This window comes from Natrix helvetica (assembly GCF_964273705.1).
Source record: "Natrix helvetica genome assembly, chromosome: 2".
Classification (NCBI taxonomy): Eukaryota; Metazoa; Chordata; class Lepidosauria; order Squamata; family Natricidae; genus Natrix; species Natrix helvetica.
In genome coordinates, this window is record NC_138552.1 from 239,370,026 (window position 1) to 239,386,802 (window position 16,777).

At 34.4% G+C, this 16,777-nt stretch overlaps 1 protein-coding gene across 3 annotated transcripts in view; it reads right to left on the reverse strand.

Moving 5' to 3' along the window:
* DNAH14 (dynein axonemal heavy chain 14) overlaps positions 1–16,777 on the reverse strand; it is a 231,631-nt gene that overhangs the window by 62,367 nt on the left and 152,487 nt on the right. The window contains exons 57-64 of one of the 3 annotated variants that reach the window (XM_081942265.1): positions 13,575–13,700; positions 13,221–13,315; positions 12,647–12,806; positions 11,177–11,308; positions 8,656–8,751; positions 4,379–4,519; positions 1,135–1,185; positions 478–708 (exon numbers count right to left, since the gene is read on the reverse strand). In XM_081942265.1, the coding sequence (XP_081798391.1) occupies positions 478–708; positions 1,135–1,185; positions 4,379–4,519; positions 8,656–8,751; positions 11,177–11,308; positions 12,647–12,806; positions 13,221–13,315; positions 13,575–13,700 (1,032 nt within the window). Of the gene's footprint in view, positions 1–477; positions 709–969; positions 1,186–4,378; positions 4,520–8,655; positions 8,752–11,176; positions 11,309–12,646; positions 12,807–13,220; positions 13,316–13,574; positions 13,701–16,777 lie in introns of all 3 variants that reach the window. The other 2 variants (XM_081942263.1, XM_081942264.1) reach the window with 2 other exon arrangements.

Sequence of the window (16,777 nt, forward strand, 5' to 3'; positions counted from 1 at the left end):
CTGAGACCAAGATATTAATGGAGCTGGTATAGAGTGGTTGATTTATGGTTATGAATTTTACCAGAACCTAACTTTATTTATCTCTGTCTCTTGCTTTTAAAAAAAATAATTATATTATGTTTTTATTTTTGTTGCTATCCACAGTTCCTTTTGATAAATGGGCAGCCTTATAAATTTGTTAAACAAATATCTATTCTTTCCTGGAAAGTACCCTGGAAAGAATGAACTTGTCTATACCACTTTGAAACCTGGAGTTTAATAGTTTTCATAATTCTAACTTTTAATTTATATCCAATAATAATTAGTAAAATAAGCCCTGTCTATTTTTTAAAAAAAAGTCTTTTAATAGTAAATAGGGAATTGTAGTTCTTCAAAACCTCTTATGTTATAACGTAGGTGCTCATTTTTTGCACTGATTGCATTACATTTTTCTTCATTTGTATGTTGGATGTGCTGTCTGTGTTGAAGTCGAATTACCTGCAGAAGGACTGATTCACCAAACTGTAAAGCATATTCAATTGTTCTTAAGTAATTGGCATCTGTAGCATTGATTTGTCGCAATTTGCTGCCTTCCATTTGACATATCCATTTGTAAGCTTGCCTTTCTGGATCAATTAGTAAAGGCCACCGTTGCCCATGTTTAACAAGTATTGCATTTTCTGTGGAGTATTGATCATGTGGCAAGCCTGCATTTTGCCATCTGCGGATCTATAAAATGATTTTATAGATTTATAATCTTGCCTATGATATTAACCCCCCCTCTCCCATGCATTAATTATGGAAATAATGAACAATTCTGTAAATCATAGTATATTTTCTCAAAGAAATTCTAATAAATACTACAACTATTTATTAATTATTTTAACTGATAGAAAGTGTAATCTGAGAAAGAAATGTTAAATTTGAGAACAGTTTTTAGATAACATAAATAAAACAATTTCATTCTTATTTTTTCTCTGTGTTTGCTACCTCATTCTTTTCTGTCATGCAGTTAACCAATGAGTAATTTGGAGAGACCAAAATATTGTTATCACTGCAGAGTTTCAAACTGTCATCAACTAGCTGTTGACGATACCCTGCTGATAACATTCCACTGTAGACAATACAAGCTGCTGATATAAGGACATCACCCACAATTCCTTGCAATCTTTGATCGAGGTTATTAACAGATTCTTTCCAGTGTTCCTAAGGAAGAAAAATACATAGCTATGTATCATAAATTTGAATATTAGTCTTCCTAGTTTGCTTAACTTATATGGTATAGAACTCATAATTAAATGAGAAGTCAAGTCAGGAGTTTTGTGTTGCTCACTCCTGAAAGTGCCATAAGTAGGTTCAGAAATGTTGTGAGACAGTGCATTCTTACCCTATCTAATCAAGAAAACATTAATGGAAAGCAGAAACAAATAAAACCAGACTATTAACTTCTAAAGGTCATCCAATCATTCTAAAGGAATTCCATTCTATTATTTAAAAAATTGGCTTATTTTATTTTCCTAGTATCTGAGGCTAACAGGAACACATTTTATTCTCCCAACAATATCATTGTCATCACTACCAATATTCCATGTCCTCCTTTGCCTGTTCTGATAACCAAATCTCATCCACCATACAAACAAAATATCAATTAGAAGATTATAAGGCTTCCAACTAGATCAGAGGAGGTATTCTGCCAGTTTGCCCTAGTTCAGCTGAACCGGTAGTGGCGGCTGCAGGAGGCTCGCCCACTCACCGAGACGTCATCACGATGATGCACCACACGCAAGCAAAGCAAGCACACACACTTGCATGCTCCTGGTTCCCAACCGGTAGCAAAGATAAGAGGAAACTATTACTGAACTAGATGTGAATAGGAGTTCAAAAGCAGTACACCAATTATTTGCTGATCGCTGGTATTCCTTTACCAGCGAGAAATGGTAAGTAGCCATCATAATAAGTAGCTACAATATGCAATACTTTATTCTCCATGAGTGTGACCATACTCTTTCAAAACTATCCAATTTGATGTCCATCAGTACTCTTGCCATAGCAAGTTCTACAATGCTTTATGAATCAAAATCCAATGAAGTATTAATACCACTTTATAAAACCTTAGTAAGACCACGTTGGAATATTGCATTCAGTTTTAGTCACCATGTGACAAAAAAGATGTTGAGACCTTAGAAAAAGTGCAGAGAAGAGCAACTAAGATGATTAAAGGCCTGGAGACTAAAATATATGAAGAATGATTGCAGGATCTGGGTATGGTTAATCTAGAGAAAATTAGGACTGGGGTGACATGATAATAGAATTCCAATATCTGAGGGGCTACCAAAAAGAAGAGGGGGTCAACTTATTTTCTAAAGCACCAGTGGGCAGGACAATAAGCAATGGACAGAAACCAATCAAAGACAGAAGCAACATGGAATTAAGAAGAAACTTCCTAATAGTGAGAACAATTAACCAGTAAAACAGCTTGCCTTCAGAAGTTGTGGGTGTTTCATCAATGGAAATTTTTCAGAAGAAACTGGACAGTTACTTGTCTGAAGTAGTATAGAGCAGTGATGGAGAACCTTTTTTCTTATGGTGTGCCAAAATTGTGCATACGCGCTATTGCACATGCTTGCCCACTCAATCCTTCCTGCCCACCTGCCCATATGCGTGTGATCCCCCCCCAAGCATGCACGCAGAAGGCTTTCCTGAAGCCTGGGGGTGGCAAATTTAATGCCAACTAACTCAGTCTCTTTCTTGGATGGATGCAAGCCATCTCTTTTTTACAGTTTTTCATTGGACCAGCTGCAGGCATCATGACTAATAAAACCAAAGCCTTCCCTTTTACACTACTCCTTTAGCCACACATTAAACTCTGCTACACGCTGGCCCTTCCTTTTTTGTTCCTTATATACTGGTAAAACCTCTGAAAAGATAAGCCTACAACCTACCCTACTAAGTTCATACCCCAAGCTCTGGAAATCATTCTTAACAGAAAGTACATCTTTTTGGGACAGATCATTTGTGCCAAGATGTATAATAGCATCAACGTCACAGTCCTTACTTGCATTCTTGAGTATCTTAAGAATACGCCTCTTGTCTCTGTTGGCAGTAGCACCTGGCAGACACCTTACCTCTTTTAAAACCTTCATATCCTTTCCTAAATTTACATTCCTTACGACTGAATCACCAACCAGAAGGTGATTTCTCTTTTTACATAACTTAATCTTCTTGTGCGACTCATGTGTGATAGCTGGGTCTCCATTTTGCCTTTCCAAAGAAAGTTCTTCATTTTGGACCACGATCCCTGCTTATTTGAGTTATCATTATGACAACTACCTTGACCTTTCTCTTTAGTATCCCCATTAAGGTCAGCAAGGGCGCTATATCTGTTATGCTGGGTCACAGCAAAAGCTTTGTCTTTATGGTTCACAGCTCTCACCCTGCCAGATCCCATGGTTGTCCAGACTGCTCTTCTCCTGCGGGATCCTTGCGGTAGAGGGGGCTGATAACGTGGCATCTCCATAGTGTGGAATGGCCAAATTGGGCACCTAATATTCTGCTTGGAGAGCACAGATTAGAGATTCTAGATAGGTAATCTGTCTATGTAGACTAGTAATTTGTTTACAAAGGGGACAGTATCCAAATTTGAAAAGAGTACTGCAAAACACAGGTGCAAAACAGCTATTACATTGAACTAAGCCAGTCATTTTGAAATAAAATAAAATCACAATCTCAACTGTACTAATCCAGAATGTATTATTGCGATTTTGCTTTAGTCCTCTTTGTCTCTCTGACTCCCCCCTTGTAGCCAGCAGCTCCAATCACCAGCCTCAGGAAAGTTCAAATGGAGTTAAAGGGTACCTACCTTTGTCTCTCTGACTCCCCCCTTGTAGAAAACAGCTCCAATCACCAATCAGGTAAATTCAAATATAGTAGATAATGTATCTTTTTGTGTGCCTATACACCCTCTATACTATGTAATATGTATGTAGACATATGGCATATATACATAGGATTAATAGTACAGTTTGGGCCTTTAGTAATAAATAAATAGACATTGAGGCCTTTGAGGCGAGGAGAGGCCAGGCAAGGCACCCTTGACATGAGTGAGGTCAAGTTGGCCACGTTCACCCAGTCACATGATTATGTCCACACAGTCACATGACTAACCAGCTACGCCTGTCCAGTCACATGACCAACAAACCATGCCCACCATGACCATCAAGCAACACCCACCAAACAAACCACACCCACAGAACCAGTAATAAAATTTTTTGAAACCCACCCCTGATATAACCCAACACTTAAGTATATAACATGGGAAAGATTCAATGAGAAAAAGCAACTGAAAATATAAAGAATGAAACTTGAATTTAAGCATTAGAGCAGATTAAAAAGGTAATACCATTTCATCCTTTAGTGCTACTCTTAATATAGATGCACTATGTAAACGACGAGTCGTTTGAATTTTTCGGGCTGCAAGTTTTTCCTGTTCAGCAATACTTTCATCATACAATGCTTCTAAATTTTGTTGATGTTGTTCAATCTGAAAATGTAGAATTTTTTAAAAATTCTAAATGAGAAAATCTACTTAAAAACTCTACTGAACCAGTATTACTTGCTATATTTGCATAATTTTTAAAAAAGAAACTCAATAATATCTACTATGAGGCTTTTACAGGGCTACTATACAGATTCTGAACAAAACTATGCCCACTTAAACATTATTATGCATGAGTTTTCTGAGCAGATTCAGCAGGACTGTGTACAAAGACTGCTTGCTTAACTATAGCTACAGTATTTTTAGTAATCAACTGTGTAGTTTGACTAGAGATCTACCTCTAATAATATGCTGAAGAACTTTTTTACTTTAACTTTTTATTATTACTTTCCCATCTTTTTATCAGTTATAAATTTGTCTCCTTTTCTAGTCACTTAAAAACAGAGGGAATCTTGGGGAAGAGCCAACGTCTTGACGATACGGCCGTGCAGTCTCGATGCTCTGAGACCGCAGCCGATACTTTTGCCACTAGGTGGTCCAATCAGACCTAAACCATCCCGCAGAGACGGTGAACAGGAAGAACATGTCTTGCTGATCTCAGGGACATCGTAAGGTCCCTGATCGATGCAAGGGAAGTTCTTCAAGCCGGCGACAAAAAATCCAGTCAAGGCTGATGAAGTTGGGGCGACTCCAAAATGGAAGGATACGGAAAGAGAAAGTGTTTCCAGCTGGTGAGGAATTTTTACTGTTTTAAAAGAGACTGCCTATAAAATTTTTTAAATTAATTTAAATTGGAGAACAGAAGAAATAAGCGGCGGAATTAAGTTTGGAATGGTTTTGGACAGTGGGTTATCTCACTTTTTAAATGCTATGTTCATGGATGGAATTTATGCAAGCCTTTTAAAATGAATGGATTAAGTTTTCTTCTTCTATTTTTTTTTCTTCTATTATTCTTTGTAACCTATGGACTAAAATTCTTCTCTTTCATTACTGTGGGTGTTTTTCTAACTCATTCAAGAATCGGACTTTTTAAAAACTTGAAATACAAAAAAGATACAAAAAAGAAACAAAGAAAATTGCAACAATAACACTGCTACTTGGAGGCTGGAGGTTTGTGTATTGGAAATGAAACACTTTTACTTTTCTTGCTGATTATCCTGGCTTGGCACTCTCACTGCTTGTTTATAGAGAGTGATAAGAAGAAAAGCATACAGATGTCCCTTTGAAGTATATCTTCAACCAGAGAAAAGTGAAAATAAAACTTTATTGTGAATCTATGCTTAATCTTGTAAAAACATTCCAAGCTAGAGCAGCAGTGTTTGTTAGCTGGAGATAATGGCACAATTTCAACAGCAGAAAGAAACTTTAAGTCTGCAAAAGATATTCTTAGAAATTCAGAAATTATCAAACATATTTGAGAGGACAGAGAAGAAGTTGGAAGACTTAGAGCATCTAACAGTAAAATATGATGAAGAAGTTGGAGATGCTTATCAAGTGGAAAAGTGGAGGTTAGAAACCTAAAAACCAAAGAGGAAAATGACCATGAAGAAATTAAATTTGCTGATATTTATGGTGATTGGTTTGTTTCTGGAAATGGAAAGAGTGGAATACTGAAAGAGGAATTAAATGGAGGGGAACTCTACCCCAAGATACAGAAGAAGAAAAAACAAAAGAATTTATGGATTTAAAGAGAGAAATTTTATTAGCAACATCATTGATAACACTACTGACAATCAAAGATAAGCTGATTAAGGAAACAGAAGAAGGGCATCGAAATTACATGAGAGATTTTATAAGCAAGGAGTCTTGATTATTATGGGGAAAATGTTATGATACAGGATATAGTCAAATAAAGGAGAGATAATGATAACAATGTATATATATGTATGGGTACAAAAGGAAACTGGATGTAAATTGTAAACAGTGATTTGGAAAGGAGGATTAGAAAATTTTGTTACTAAATATTATGGATGTTTAGCTAGGATAGGACATAAGGATTCAGTGTTATTGGAGGATTTTAGAAATAGTAAATGAAATGCCAGTATGTGGTTATGTATTAAATCTTGGTATATTTTATGATGAAGGATGTTTAAACAATTATAGTCAAATGAAAATGGAGGTATGATGATGGTAACATGTATAAATATCTGAGTTAAAATACTTAATATGAATTATGTTTGTTGACTGTGGAAGAGATGCACGAAAGCCTTTTTGTAACCAACTGATACACTTTCTACAGTATGTAAAGAAGGAAGATTTTATGTGTTATGTTTGTTAAATTAAAAATAAAAAAAATATTAAAAAAAACAGGGAATCTCACCCATGCTTTATCAGAACAGACAAGCAACTTTGTTTTCCCAACTTCACCCTTATGTATCGTTTGCATTATTTTGCAAGTAATTTCCCATTCTAAATGATAATCTAACACAACCTTGCCAAATGAACATTTTTCTCTGAACTGTTAACTTCTAGCTGATAGCTAGAAGTTTATTTTAGAATTCATTTTAAACATGAATTAATTGGCAAGTTAATTCACATGGAGCTTAATATATGGATGCACACAGCATATATGTACTCCTCTATGATTCTAACTGCTGGAACTATAAATATGGTAAAGAAGGAATTTTCACTAGCGGGCTTCCCTCCATCAATCAAGTTGACAACTGATTATTCTACTCAGAGTTTTTTTGTAGTGAAAAGGATGAAAGTTTGCTTCTAAGATTACATGAAAAAGCATCAAATAATTGCTTAAAGCAGGGGTGTCCAAACTTGGGAACTTTAAGACTTGTGGACTTCAACTCCCAGAATTCCCCAGCCAGCCTGGCTGGGGAATTCTGGGAGTTGAAGTCCACAAGTCTTAAAGTTCCCAGGTTTGGACACTCCTGGCCTAAAGGAATAGGAATTGCAAGTGATACGATACCATTTTATAGAGAGGAAAATAAGTTTGTATTCATAATCATGTTGTATCAAGACAATCATAATACACTATATAATGAAAAAATATGGAGTACAGCATAAAACAGACAGTTGATGACCTGAATACTAATCATGTAGATGTATGCAGGTAATGAAAAAAAATCATGATTTGGCAAAATGATGATCATCTACGAAGACACTCTTAAGTGAAGCTTAGGGCTACATGGATACCTCCATTTTACTTGGGAATAATACATAAGTGTCTTGACACTGCCTTTTACAGGAACTTTTTCTGAAGTTGACTAAAAACTGGTAGAAGCTTTGTAAATGTCAGCTTCCAAAAAGTCAGATGTTTGCCAATTAAGCAAAGGATAAGGAACAAGAAGCATTAATACCCTGTCAATTTTAGTCTCAATATTAGCAAAGACTAATTTATTTGTTTATTGAGATAATGAAATATAACATTAAATATTTATAGTTTTATATATTGTTTCTTTTTTTGCGTGCCTTTGAGTGACCATTGACTCCAGATGGCTACCTGGAGGCTATCCTTGGCATGATTTCAGAAGTGATTTGTCACTGAATTCTACCCAAGAGCTGAGAGACTACCTAGCCCAAAGTCACCCAGTTGTTTTTTTGTGCTTAATATGGGACTAGACTTCATGAAATTAACATTTTAGATTAGGGTAAATGAAATTAAGGTGAAGAAGGTATGCAAAAATGAGGAATCCAAATGGTTGGTGTTGAACAAAAGGAAGGCCATGAATAAAAGTAGCTCTAAATAGATGTCAGAATGCACCATGCACCAAGCAATTCTGTTGCTGTGGGAGCAAAAGGAAATAGGAAGCACTATCTCCCACCAAAAAGCTCAGCTCTACAACATCTTCTGAATGAGTCTCTATGCAAGTGCAGAATTAATTTAAGTGAAGTACAGAGATCATTGAAAAGAACATATTATAAACTATTTAGGATAATTTAGGATTCTTCGATCATTCTAGAAACAAACTATTTCCATCACTATTTCTTCACTCTCTCTACTCAGACTGAAACACTTTTAAGTACAATGGTGAGAGAAAATGTCATTTAGAGCTACAATGTGATTAATATACAATATATAAACACTGAGAGACAATATATTATTCTAGCTAATAAAGATGACTTTATTTTCAGCAAATGAAATCTGGATTACTTAGATGCATATGCATTTTCTATTATTTAACAAATTATGTAAATATGATGGCATATGTTAAACATATCTATTTTACCAGGGCTAAACATCTTTGTTTTTCAGCTAATTTACTAAGTGCACGATTCAGTAATTCCTCTGCTTCTGCTACCTTTGCTTGCTTTGGATCTACAAACTAAAAAAAACAAGATATATTTACAATTCAATATGAAACTGATAGAGTTAAAACTTTAGAGGAAAATGAAATAAATGTCACAAATGTCTTGATATAGACACATTTATTTACATATGACCAACTAATCATTATATTGATATTTCTAACTGCATTTGAGGGATTTTCCTGAAAGCAGCATCTCTATGAGAACTTCTTTCTAGTCTTCTGTTTAATTTTCTACCATATTTATATTGTGACATCTTTATATTGTATGTTCTCCTGTCCTGATCACTAGCCAGTGATGCATCTTGGAGAAATTCACAATCTGATTATATGATAACATGAGCAAATTGACCAAATAATCATAGCTTTCTATGCTGAACATCAATTATAATTTGGCTATTTATATTTCTCTGCAAATTTGTAATGTAATTATAATGTGTTAATACAATTATTGGTAACACAATTTCACTATTCATTACCCTTAGTAAAAGCACAAGTTCTGGGGTAGCTTTGAATAGCAAATGTATATCGTCTGTCATGTAGTAGGAATCCTAATTATTTCACATTGCTCATAATATAATGAGTGTTTCGCATCTCTGTGTGGCAATATTCTGATTCTTCTGAATCAAAAGAATGTGAATGATACTGAAAGTCTGTCTAGGTTTTACTCATCTGCACAGAGCATCCAGAGTGGTTTCATCTGGCCAGTCCTCAACTATGCCTATTGGACATGGGAACCAAAATTAATTCAGAACAATGTGTGTCATCTTTGATTATGGAATAGGGGCCAAAAGTGAAGCTGTCCTATTTCAGAAATCCTTCTCCCTTCCCACAAATCTGAAATTGTGATCAGTCATTACTTCATTTACCAACTTGTCCCAGAGGAAAGACTTGGATCAACTAATGTCAGTCCTAGAAGGTCGACCAGACTAAGAAACAGACAATGTGTAAACCTAAAGCTACTTTTATTAGAATAGCTATGGTAATAGTATCGTGCAGGTCTGAATGTGGTTCTTTTCCTCTTGTATAATCTGATCATTGCCTTGCTAATGAAACTTTCCTCGGTCCTTCAAGGACATCTATTTATTTATTTATCAAATTTCTACACTGCCCATATCATCTGAGTAACATTGTATTCTCTAAACCTAGGTCCCAATGGGTTAGGAAGTACATACTAGTTTTCCTTCCTTAAACTTAGGAAAATCTATAAGGAATTTTTTTAGGATTGCTTTAGAAATGACTTTGGAATGTTAAGCTAGTAGGTAAGTATTCTTTACAGTTGAGCTTCAAAAAGGAAGATTTGGAAGGTGATTCTTTTTTCCCCTGAGGGTAAAATGACCCTTTAGTCTTGGAAACTCTTCCACAACCTTTCCTTTTATTCTCCTCCTGCGATCCTCCTCATAACAATCCTGCAGGGACAGGACAGAAGCAAAGGGAAAATGCCCTTGAAAACTAGGGGGAAGAAATCCAGACAGGAAATGGAAAATTCTAGTAAGAGATTCTATGTAATTATTTTAAGGGAGGTATCAAGATCAGTTCCTGTTCTCTTGAATCTTGAAGTGATCAGTTCCTGTTCTCTTGAATCTTGAAGAGATCCTTTCCCACAAGGATTGGAAGAGAAGAACATAGGGAGTCCTTAACTTATGACCAATCACTTAGCGACTGTTATGACAGACTTGCAAAAACCATTAATGATCTGATTTTGAAGTTACAATAGCCACACACACACACACCATGGTCATGTGAGCACATTTTCAGTGCTTTACAACCAACTCACCTTTAAAGCTGTTTGCAGCATCCTGCAAACACTTTATAACATTTTTTGCCAGTTTCCAGTGTTTATTTCCAACTCATGATGATAATTCTGGGCTTAATTATGGTCATAAGTCAGGGACTACTTCTATTGATATTATCGACTAAATACTTTTCATAGTTGCAGTGACATACAAATGAAAATGACATGTTTGAATCTCTTGAAACAGGAGAAAAGTTACTTTTAACACTATTTTCTTAATGAAAAGATAAGTTGACCCATTTCTTGTCAGACCAATCTTCTAGAGACTAGATACTTCAAACTATCTTCTGGTGGTGAGAAATGGAGATAATGAGAAAAACAATTCAATTAGTTGCTTAATAAAATATTAAATCAGGATTGCTGTATATTTCAATCTTCTTCCAGGCATTCCTTCACTGAGTTGCCTGAATCCAGGTATATTTCTACATTTGTTTTATGGTAGAAAATTAAAATAGCAGAAAAGTAAATAGAAAATAAGAAGACAATTGGAGGTTTTTTTTTACCTCTGACAATTCTGAATAAAATGCCTTTAACAGAAATCAGCAACATATTCCAGAATTAGGTAGAATCATTTCCCCTTATAAATACAATATGGCAAATATGATGGATTGTTTTAAAAACTATTGAAAATAACCCATGTAAAGGTACCCTTTTAACAATATGATAGTGATCCAGAGCTAAAATCCACTGGCATATGGAGCAACATGCAACAGACACAAGTCCCACTTTCACTGGGCTGAAATCAGGCGACCTCACATATCTTTTTAACTGCAGAAAAACCTAGAATGAATACAAAATAATTAATTATAAATAAATAAATAATAAAATGACAAGTGTAAGAGATACATGTACAATTCTTCCATATCTTCAATCAATAACTAATATCTATTTATTTGTTTTTTTAATAATTCCATTGCACTGAATTTATCAAGAAAAGGAAATTATAAACTGCACAACAATATAAAGAGAATAGTATATCTTCAAACAAAAACAAAAGAAAAAGGGAAGAGAAGCAAAAAAAGACTATGAATAATATTTCAATAAAGATTAAAGTCACAAAAACAAATGGTTTATTTTCAATATTCAAATTAATCAATCAATCAAAGTGAAATATTTTACTATCTATTTATAGTATGGTTCTATCTATTTATGATACGGCTCTATCTATGGTAAGGCCACACTTGGAATACTGCATTCAGTTTTGGTCACCATGATGTAGAAAAGATGTGGAGAGAAGAGCAACAAAGATGATTAGGGGACTGGAGACTAAAACATATGAAGAACGGTTGCAGGAACTGGGTATGTCTAGTTTAATGAAAAGAAGGACTAGGGGAGACACGTTAGCAGTGTTCCAATATCTCAGAGATTGCCACAAAGAAGAGGGAGTCAAACTATTTTCCAAGGCATCTGAGGGTAGAACAAGAAGCAATGGGTGGAAATTAATCAAGGAGAGAAGCAACTTAGAACTGAGGAGAAACTTCCTGACAGTTAGAACAATTAATCAGTGGAACAGTTTGCCTCCAGAAGTTGTGAATGCCCCAACACTGGAAGTCTTTAAGAAGATGTTGGATAGCATTTGTCTGAAACGGTATAGGGTTTCCTGCCTAGGCATGGGGTTGGACTAGAAGACCTCCAAGGTCCCTTCCAACTCTGCTATTGTATTGTATTATTTAAAAGCTATCAGACATAGTTCATTAGATATGAACTATAGATATAACTATGAACTAGAATTCTACCACTGAGGCTTTTGTCTCAAACTCCCACCAACTTAATCTACATAGGGGAATGAAAAACAGCTGTCCTGTGATGAATAACACAGCAAAAAGCAATGTAAATGGACCAGGAGCCAGTTTTTCACAAGATAATTAAGACTGTGAAAGATTAAACCAAACTTTGCAGAATTAGAGGAAATTTGACTGTAATGTATTATTTGTATCTGTTTCTTTCAAAAGATACCTTACAATCTAGTAAGGAAAAATTAGTTGGATTCTGGTGGCAATGAAACCCCAAGCTAGACCCCAGGAAATGTGTTTCATTTTTAAAATCTCTTATTTGAAGATTTATGTATATAAAAGCAAAAAAAAAAAATTCAATCTATTTGCAAATTAACTCTTTTACCTTTTCTGGTAAATTATCTTTGTCAATTGTAACCAATTTTTTAAGGAATCCTGGATCTGAAAGTAGTAATTTTGCTGTTGCCCAGTTTGGTTTCTTTTCAAGAAGAATACAGACTGCATTCATAACAGTTAAAACAAGTTGAGGAGGATGAGTATATACTCTGAGTTATACAGAAAAAGAACATAAAATATATTATATTCAAAATCATTTTTTTGTCAAAACAACCCGATTCACATTCAGTTATCAAGGTACAATACATTTAATGCTCAACATGCAAATACTGAACATGCTACCTGCCCAAGAAATGTAATGCATATTTCTAACCTTGGAGATTGCAGTTTAATATAAAAATGAGAAATAATATGAAACATTTCACGAGCAATTTTCTATTGAGAAATCTATTGCTTTGATTGTATCTTACTATTCCTGCTAATAATTTCTTACATTAGCAAGAATCAGGATACATAAATGTAAACTTAATATGACTAATGAATATTGTGTTCACTAAACTAATGCCTTTTGATAACAAGAAATCCTCAGTTTAGAAATCCTTGGAAATAAGCAATATATTTACCTAACTTCTGCAATGTGATTTTTGTCAAGTGCATCAAGAGCACTAAGGGCCTTCTCCAAAGATGGCAATACAGTATTGAGTTCTTCTGTTACTTGCTACAAAAATGAAGAAAGGGTAGAGTTTCACTTTTTGTTCACAGGATATGCATGTACAAATACTATTTTTATATGCAAAATTGTTTAAAACAAACATGCGCCTTTTTTATAGAAAAAATTAATCTCTTGCTGACCTGTGAAGGTCTTCCAGATTTTTGCACTCCATACAAAGTATCCCTCGCTTTTTGGGCGGAAAATTACATTTGATTGCAATACTTGTTATGATGTCATCAAAAGAAGAAACTTGAAAACTGTGTACCTTAGCATACCCTTCCACAATTTTAGTTTCCGCAGTCATAGTTTCTTCATCCTTTTTAACCAAAGTTCGAACTTGCTCTACAACTAATGCATCTTTGTGAAGTTTAGCTACAAGTGCTTCTATTTCCTAATGAGAAAAGTCAAATATTTTTATACTACTCTCTGAAAAAAATCATGACTCTACACCTTTAACAACATAAAACCTACAAACTACTTTCCAAGTTTCCATTTTTATGAAGATATAAGAAAATGAGGATTTTCTTATGGGTCAGATCAAAAGATTTTTATTTCAGCTCAATGTTTCAGCAATGGATGGCTACAAGATTTGTTTATTTTTTATTACACTTCTTAACCACACCCCTTCCTCACAAAATGTTTTGGTATAATTAGAATAAACTTTCTACTTTCTATCATTGGACCCCTTTTTATGCACATCGCCTTATTGGGGAATAAAATAATGAATCTCTCATTTATATGTATCTTAAAAAGTTATCAAATTAATCTCTATCACTATGTTTTATGGCAATATATTCTAGAAATTACTATATGAAAATCAGTAACTGTCTATATATTCTAGAAATTACTGTATGGGAATCAGTAACTATCTCAATGCTGTGCTCTACCAACAAACTAATATTGGTATTAATTCAGCATCAACTTTTCCTATTTCAAATACAGCCTAGAACCTCTGCAGTGTGGCAGTTTATAAATCTCATAGTTAATATAGTATAATTAAACATTACACTTTGGAGCCCTACACTGTGGCAGTGGGAACACCTCTAGTTTTACTCTCCATCTTCGTTGTCAGGAATTTATACTAGAGAAAGAGATCTTAGCTGATTGGAATGATATCATATATTATAGCTCATGTATAATTTCAGAAGAAAAAATATATATTAAATAATCATTCTCTGTATAGCTTTCCAAGTGCTCATCCTCAGAATGGTCCTCATTTGGAAAAATAAGAAATAATATTCATAATTTCTCTCCATTTTATTATTGTGGTATTCCCTATGAGGGAACATTACAATTTTTAACTAATGCACAATGCAGGGGGTAGGGATGGGGGCTTAATGTTTATATGATATGAAAAAAGTGGTTCAGAAAAACTGAAGTTAAAATATGCAAGACAGATACTGTAAGAGGAAATCTATCACACAATAACCATAATAATGGCTAGTAAAAGATAATAGACAAATTCATGGAGGATATAGCTCTCAGTGGCAATTGTCATGATGGCTATCAGTAGTAGTATCATTAGTAGTATTCTTCTTAATGACAGTTGCTAGACAACAAATGGAGGATGCTACTGAACTTCCCATTGAGTTCTGACTGGTCACTGTAGGAACAAAATACGGCACCAATAAGCTCTTTGACCCAGTCTAGGATGGCTCTCAATGAAATTCAAGGCTTACTTAACTCAAATTAGAAACTCAGAAGCAGAATATGACTTTAGAGTATAGCCTTCACAACTGTCAGATATGTAAATTAATTCCAAAAATTACATTAATGCTGTCTGTAGGGTTTTTTTTTTAAGTCAAGATGAGATTCTCTGATAGCTCCCTAAAGAGTAGTAGCATGGAACTTTCTCTAGGTAGAAAGTTTGTTATCTTTATCTTTATCGTAGTACCCTAATTAGGTAATGAGTATTCTTAGCTAACAGTCAGGAGTAGAAGAAAAAAAAATCAATTGGGGCACCTTAGAGGTAGTGGACCTGATGGATTTATAAATCTTCAAGAAAATTTACATCCAGATGACCATAGGAGATGGATTTACATTAGGTCCCAAGAAGCCACCAAACAAAAACATATGAGTTTTACTATATCTTATATTGAGCTTTTATTACATTTTCTTAGTAAAAATTAACTTTACACCATGCCTTTCCCAAACTTTGGAATTTAGTGGCTTAATATTTACAATTTATGATCTACAGCAGCTTTATTGGCTCTACAGACTTTATTATCTTTTTCTCCCCATTATTTTGGTCTTTTACAGTTTATAAAAGTCAATAAAAGTCAAGGAATAGTTTAAGTGGGAAAATCCAAATGAGAAACTGAGACTGGCTAAAAAAAAGTTCAGACTAACTATCATAGTTGTAGTTATTTCCTTAATAATTATAAATAATTATGCAAATATTTGACTATACTAACTTGGTGGTGATTGAGTATAGAATTCTTTTAACATGTTTCATCAGTTATTTTGTTGTATCTTACATTTATTCAGATTACATACTATCTTATATTTAACTCCATGTTTTACTTCTGTGGATATTATTCATTCTAGATTGCTTTGCAGAATCTTTCTGAACGTATTATACTTGTTGCCACAAGAGAGAGCACTTATCCTAAGGAATGTTTATTTAATCTTTTCACTGCACTAAAACTTTAAATACTATTTCATACAAAAACCAATTGGATTCTTATTGTAGACATAATTTTATTTTACACATCTGGACTCATCTTAATTTTACTGAATTTCTGCATTTTAATTTATTTTTATAACTTTATTGAATTTCAATAAAGAAAGCTAGCCTGATGGAGCAGCCTCAGCTGGGTAGATCAGACAAGTGACAGACTGAAGCTGTGGAAGGTAAGCCACAGTTGCAGCAAGTTAGCCAGAAAGCTCCAGGTGAGGATTCAGAGTAGCTGACACCTATTATCAATGAGGAGGAGGTAGAGTCCACACCTCTTCCTGATCCAAGGACAAATAGAACATAGAGGAAACAGGCACAGTCTAGGTCAGCAATACTATTCATGTGGAGGCAACTTAGTCTGAAATATCAATTGCAACATCTCCTGTCAAACAAACAATTTGTAGTAAACTTTCCTTTTGAGTTGTCAGTTATGAGCAGTTATTTTGAATATGAATCTTTTCTGTTGAGCACTCAGATGGGCAGCTAGGTAAGTATAACTAAATAAATAGATGAATAAATAAATTTTTGGTCTTCCTCCCAAGGAGGGGGGAGGAAGGGACAAACCTTTTAGTCACATACTTCTACGCTGACTGCCAGGTTTTTGCACTATTAAAATTATTTTACTTCCTTTATTTTTGGGATTTTTTTATCACCAGAAAAGTGAGATTGCTATCTTTCTTAAATTATGTGGCTAGGGAGAATTTCCTGGGCAAGGCAACTCTTAAATGATAGATGATAGCTGTAGGAATTGATAAGCAAATACAATACAATAGAGCAGAAGGCAGAAACAG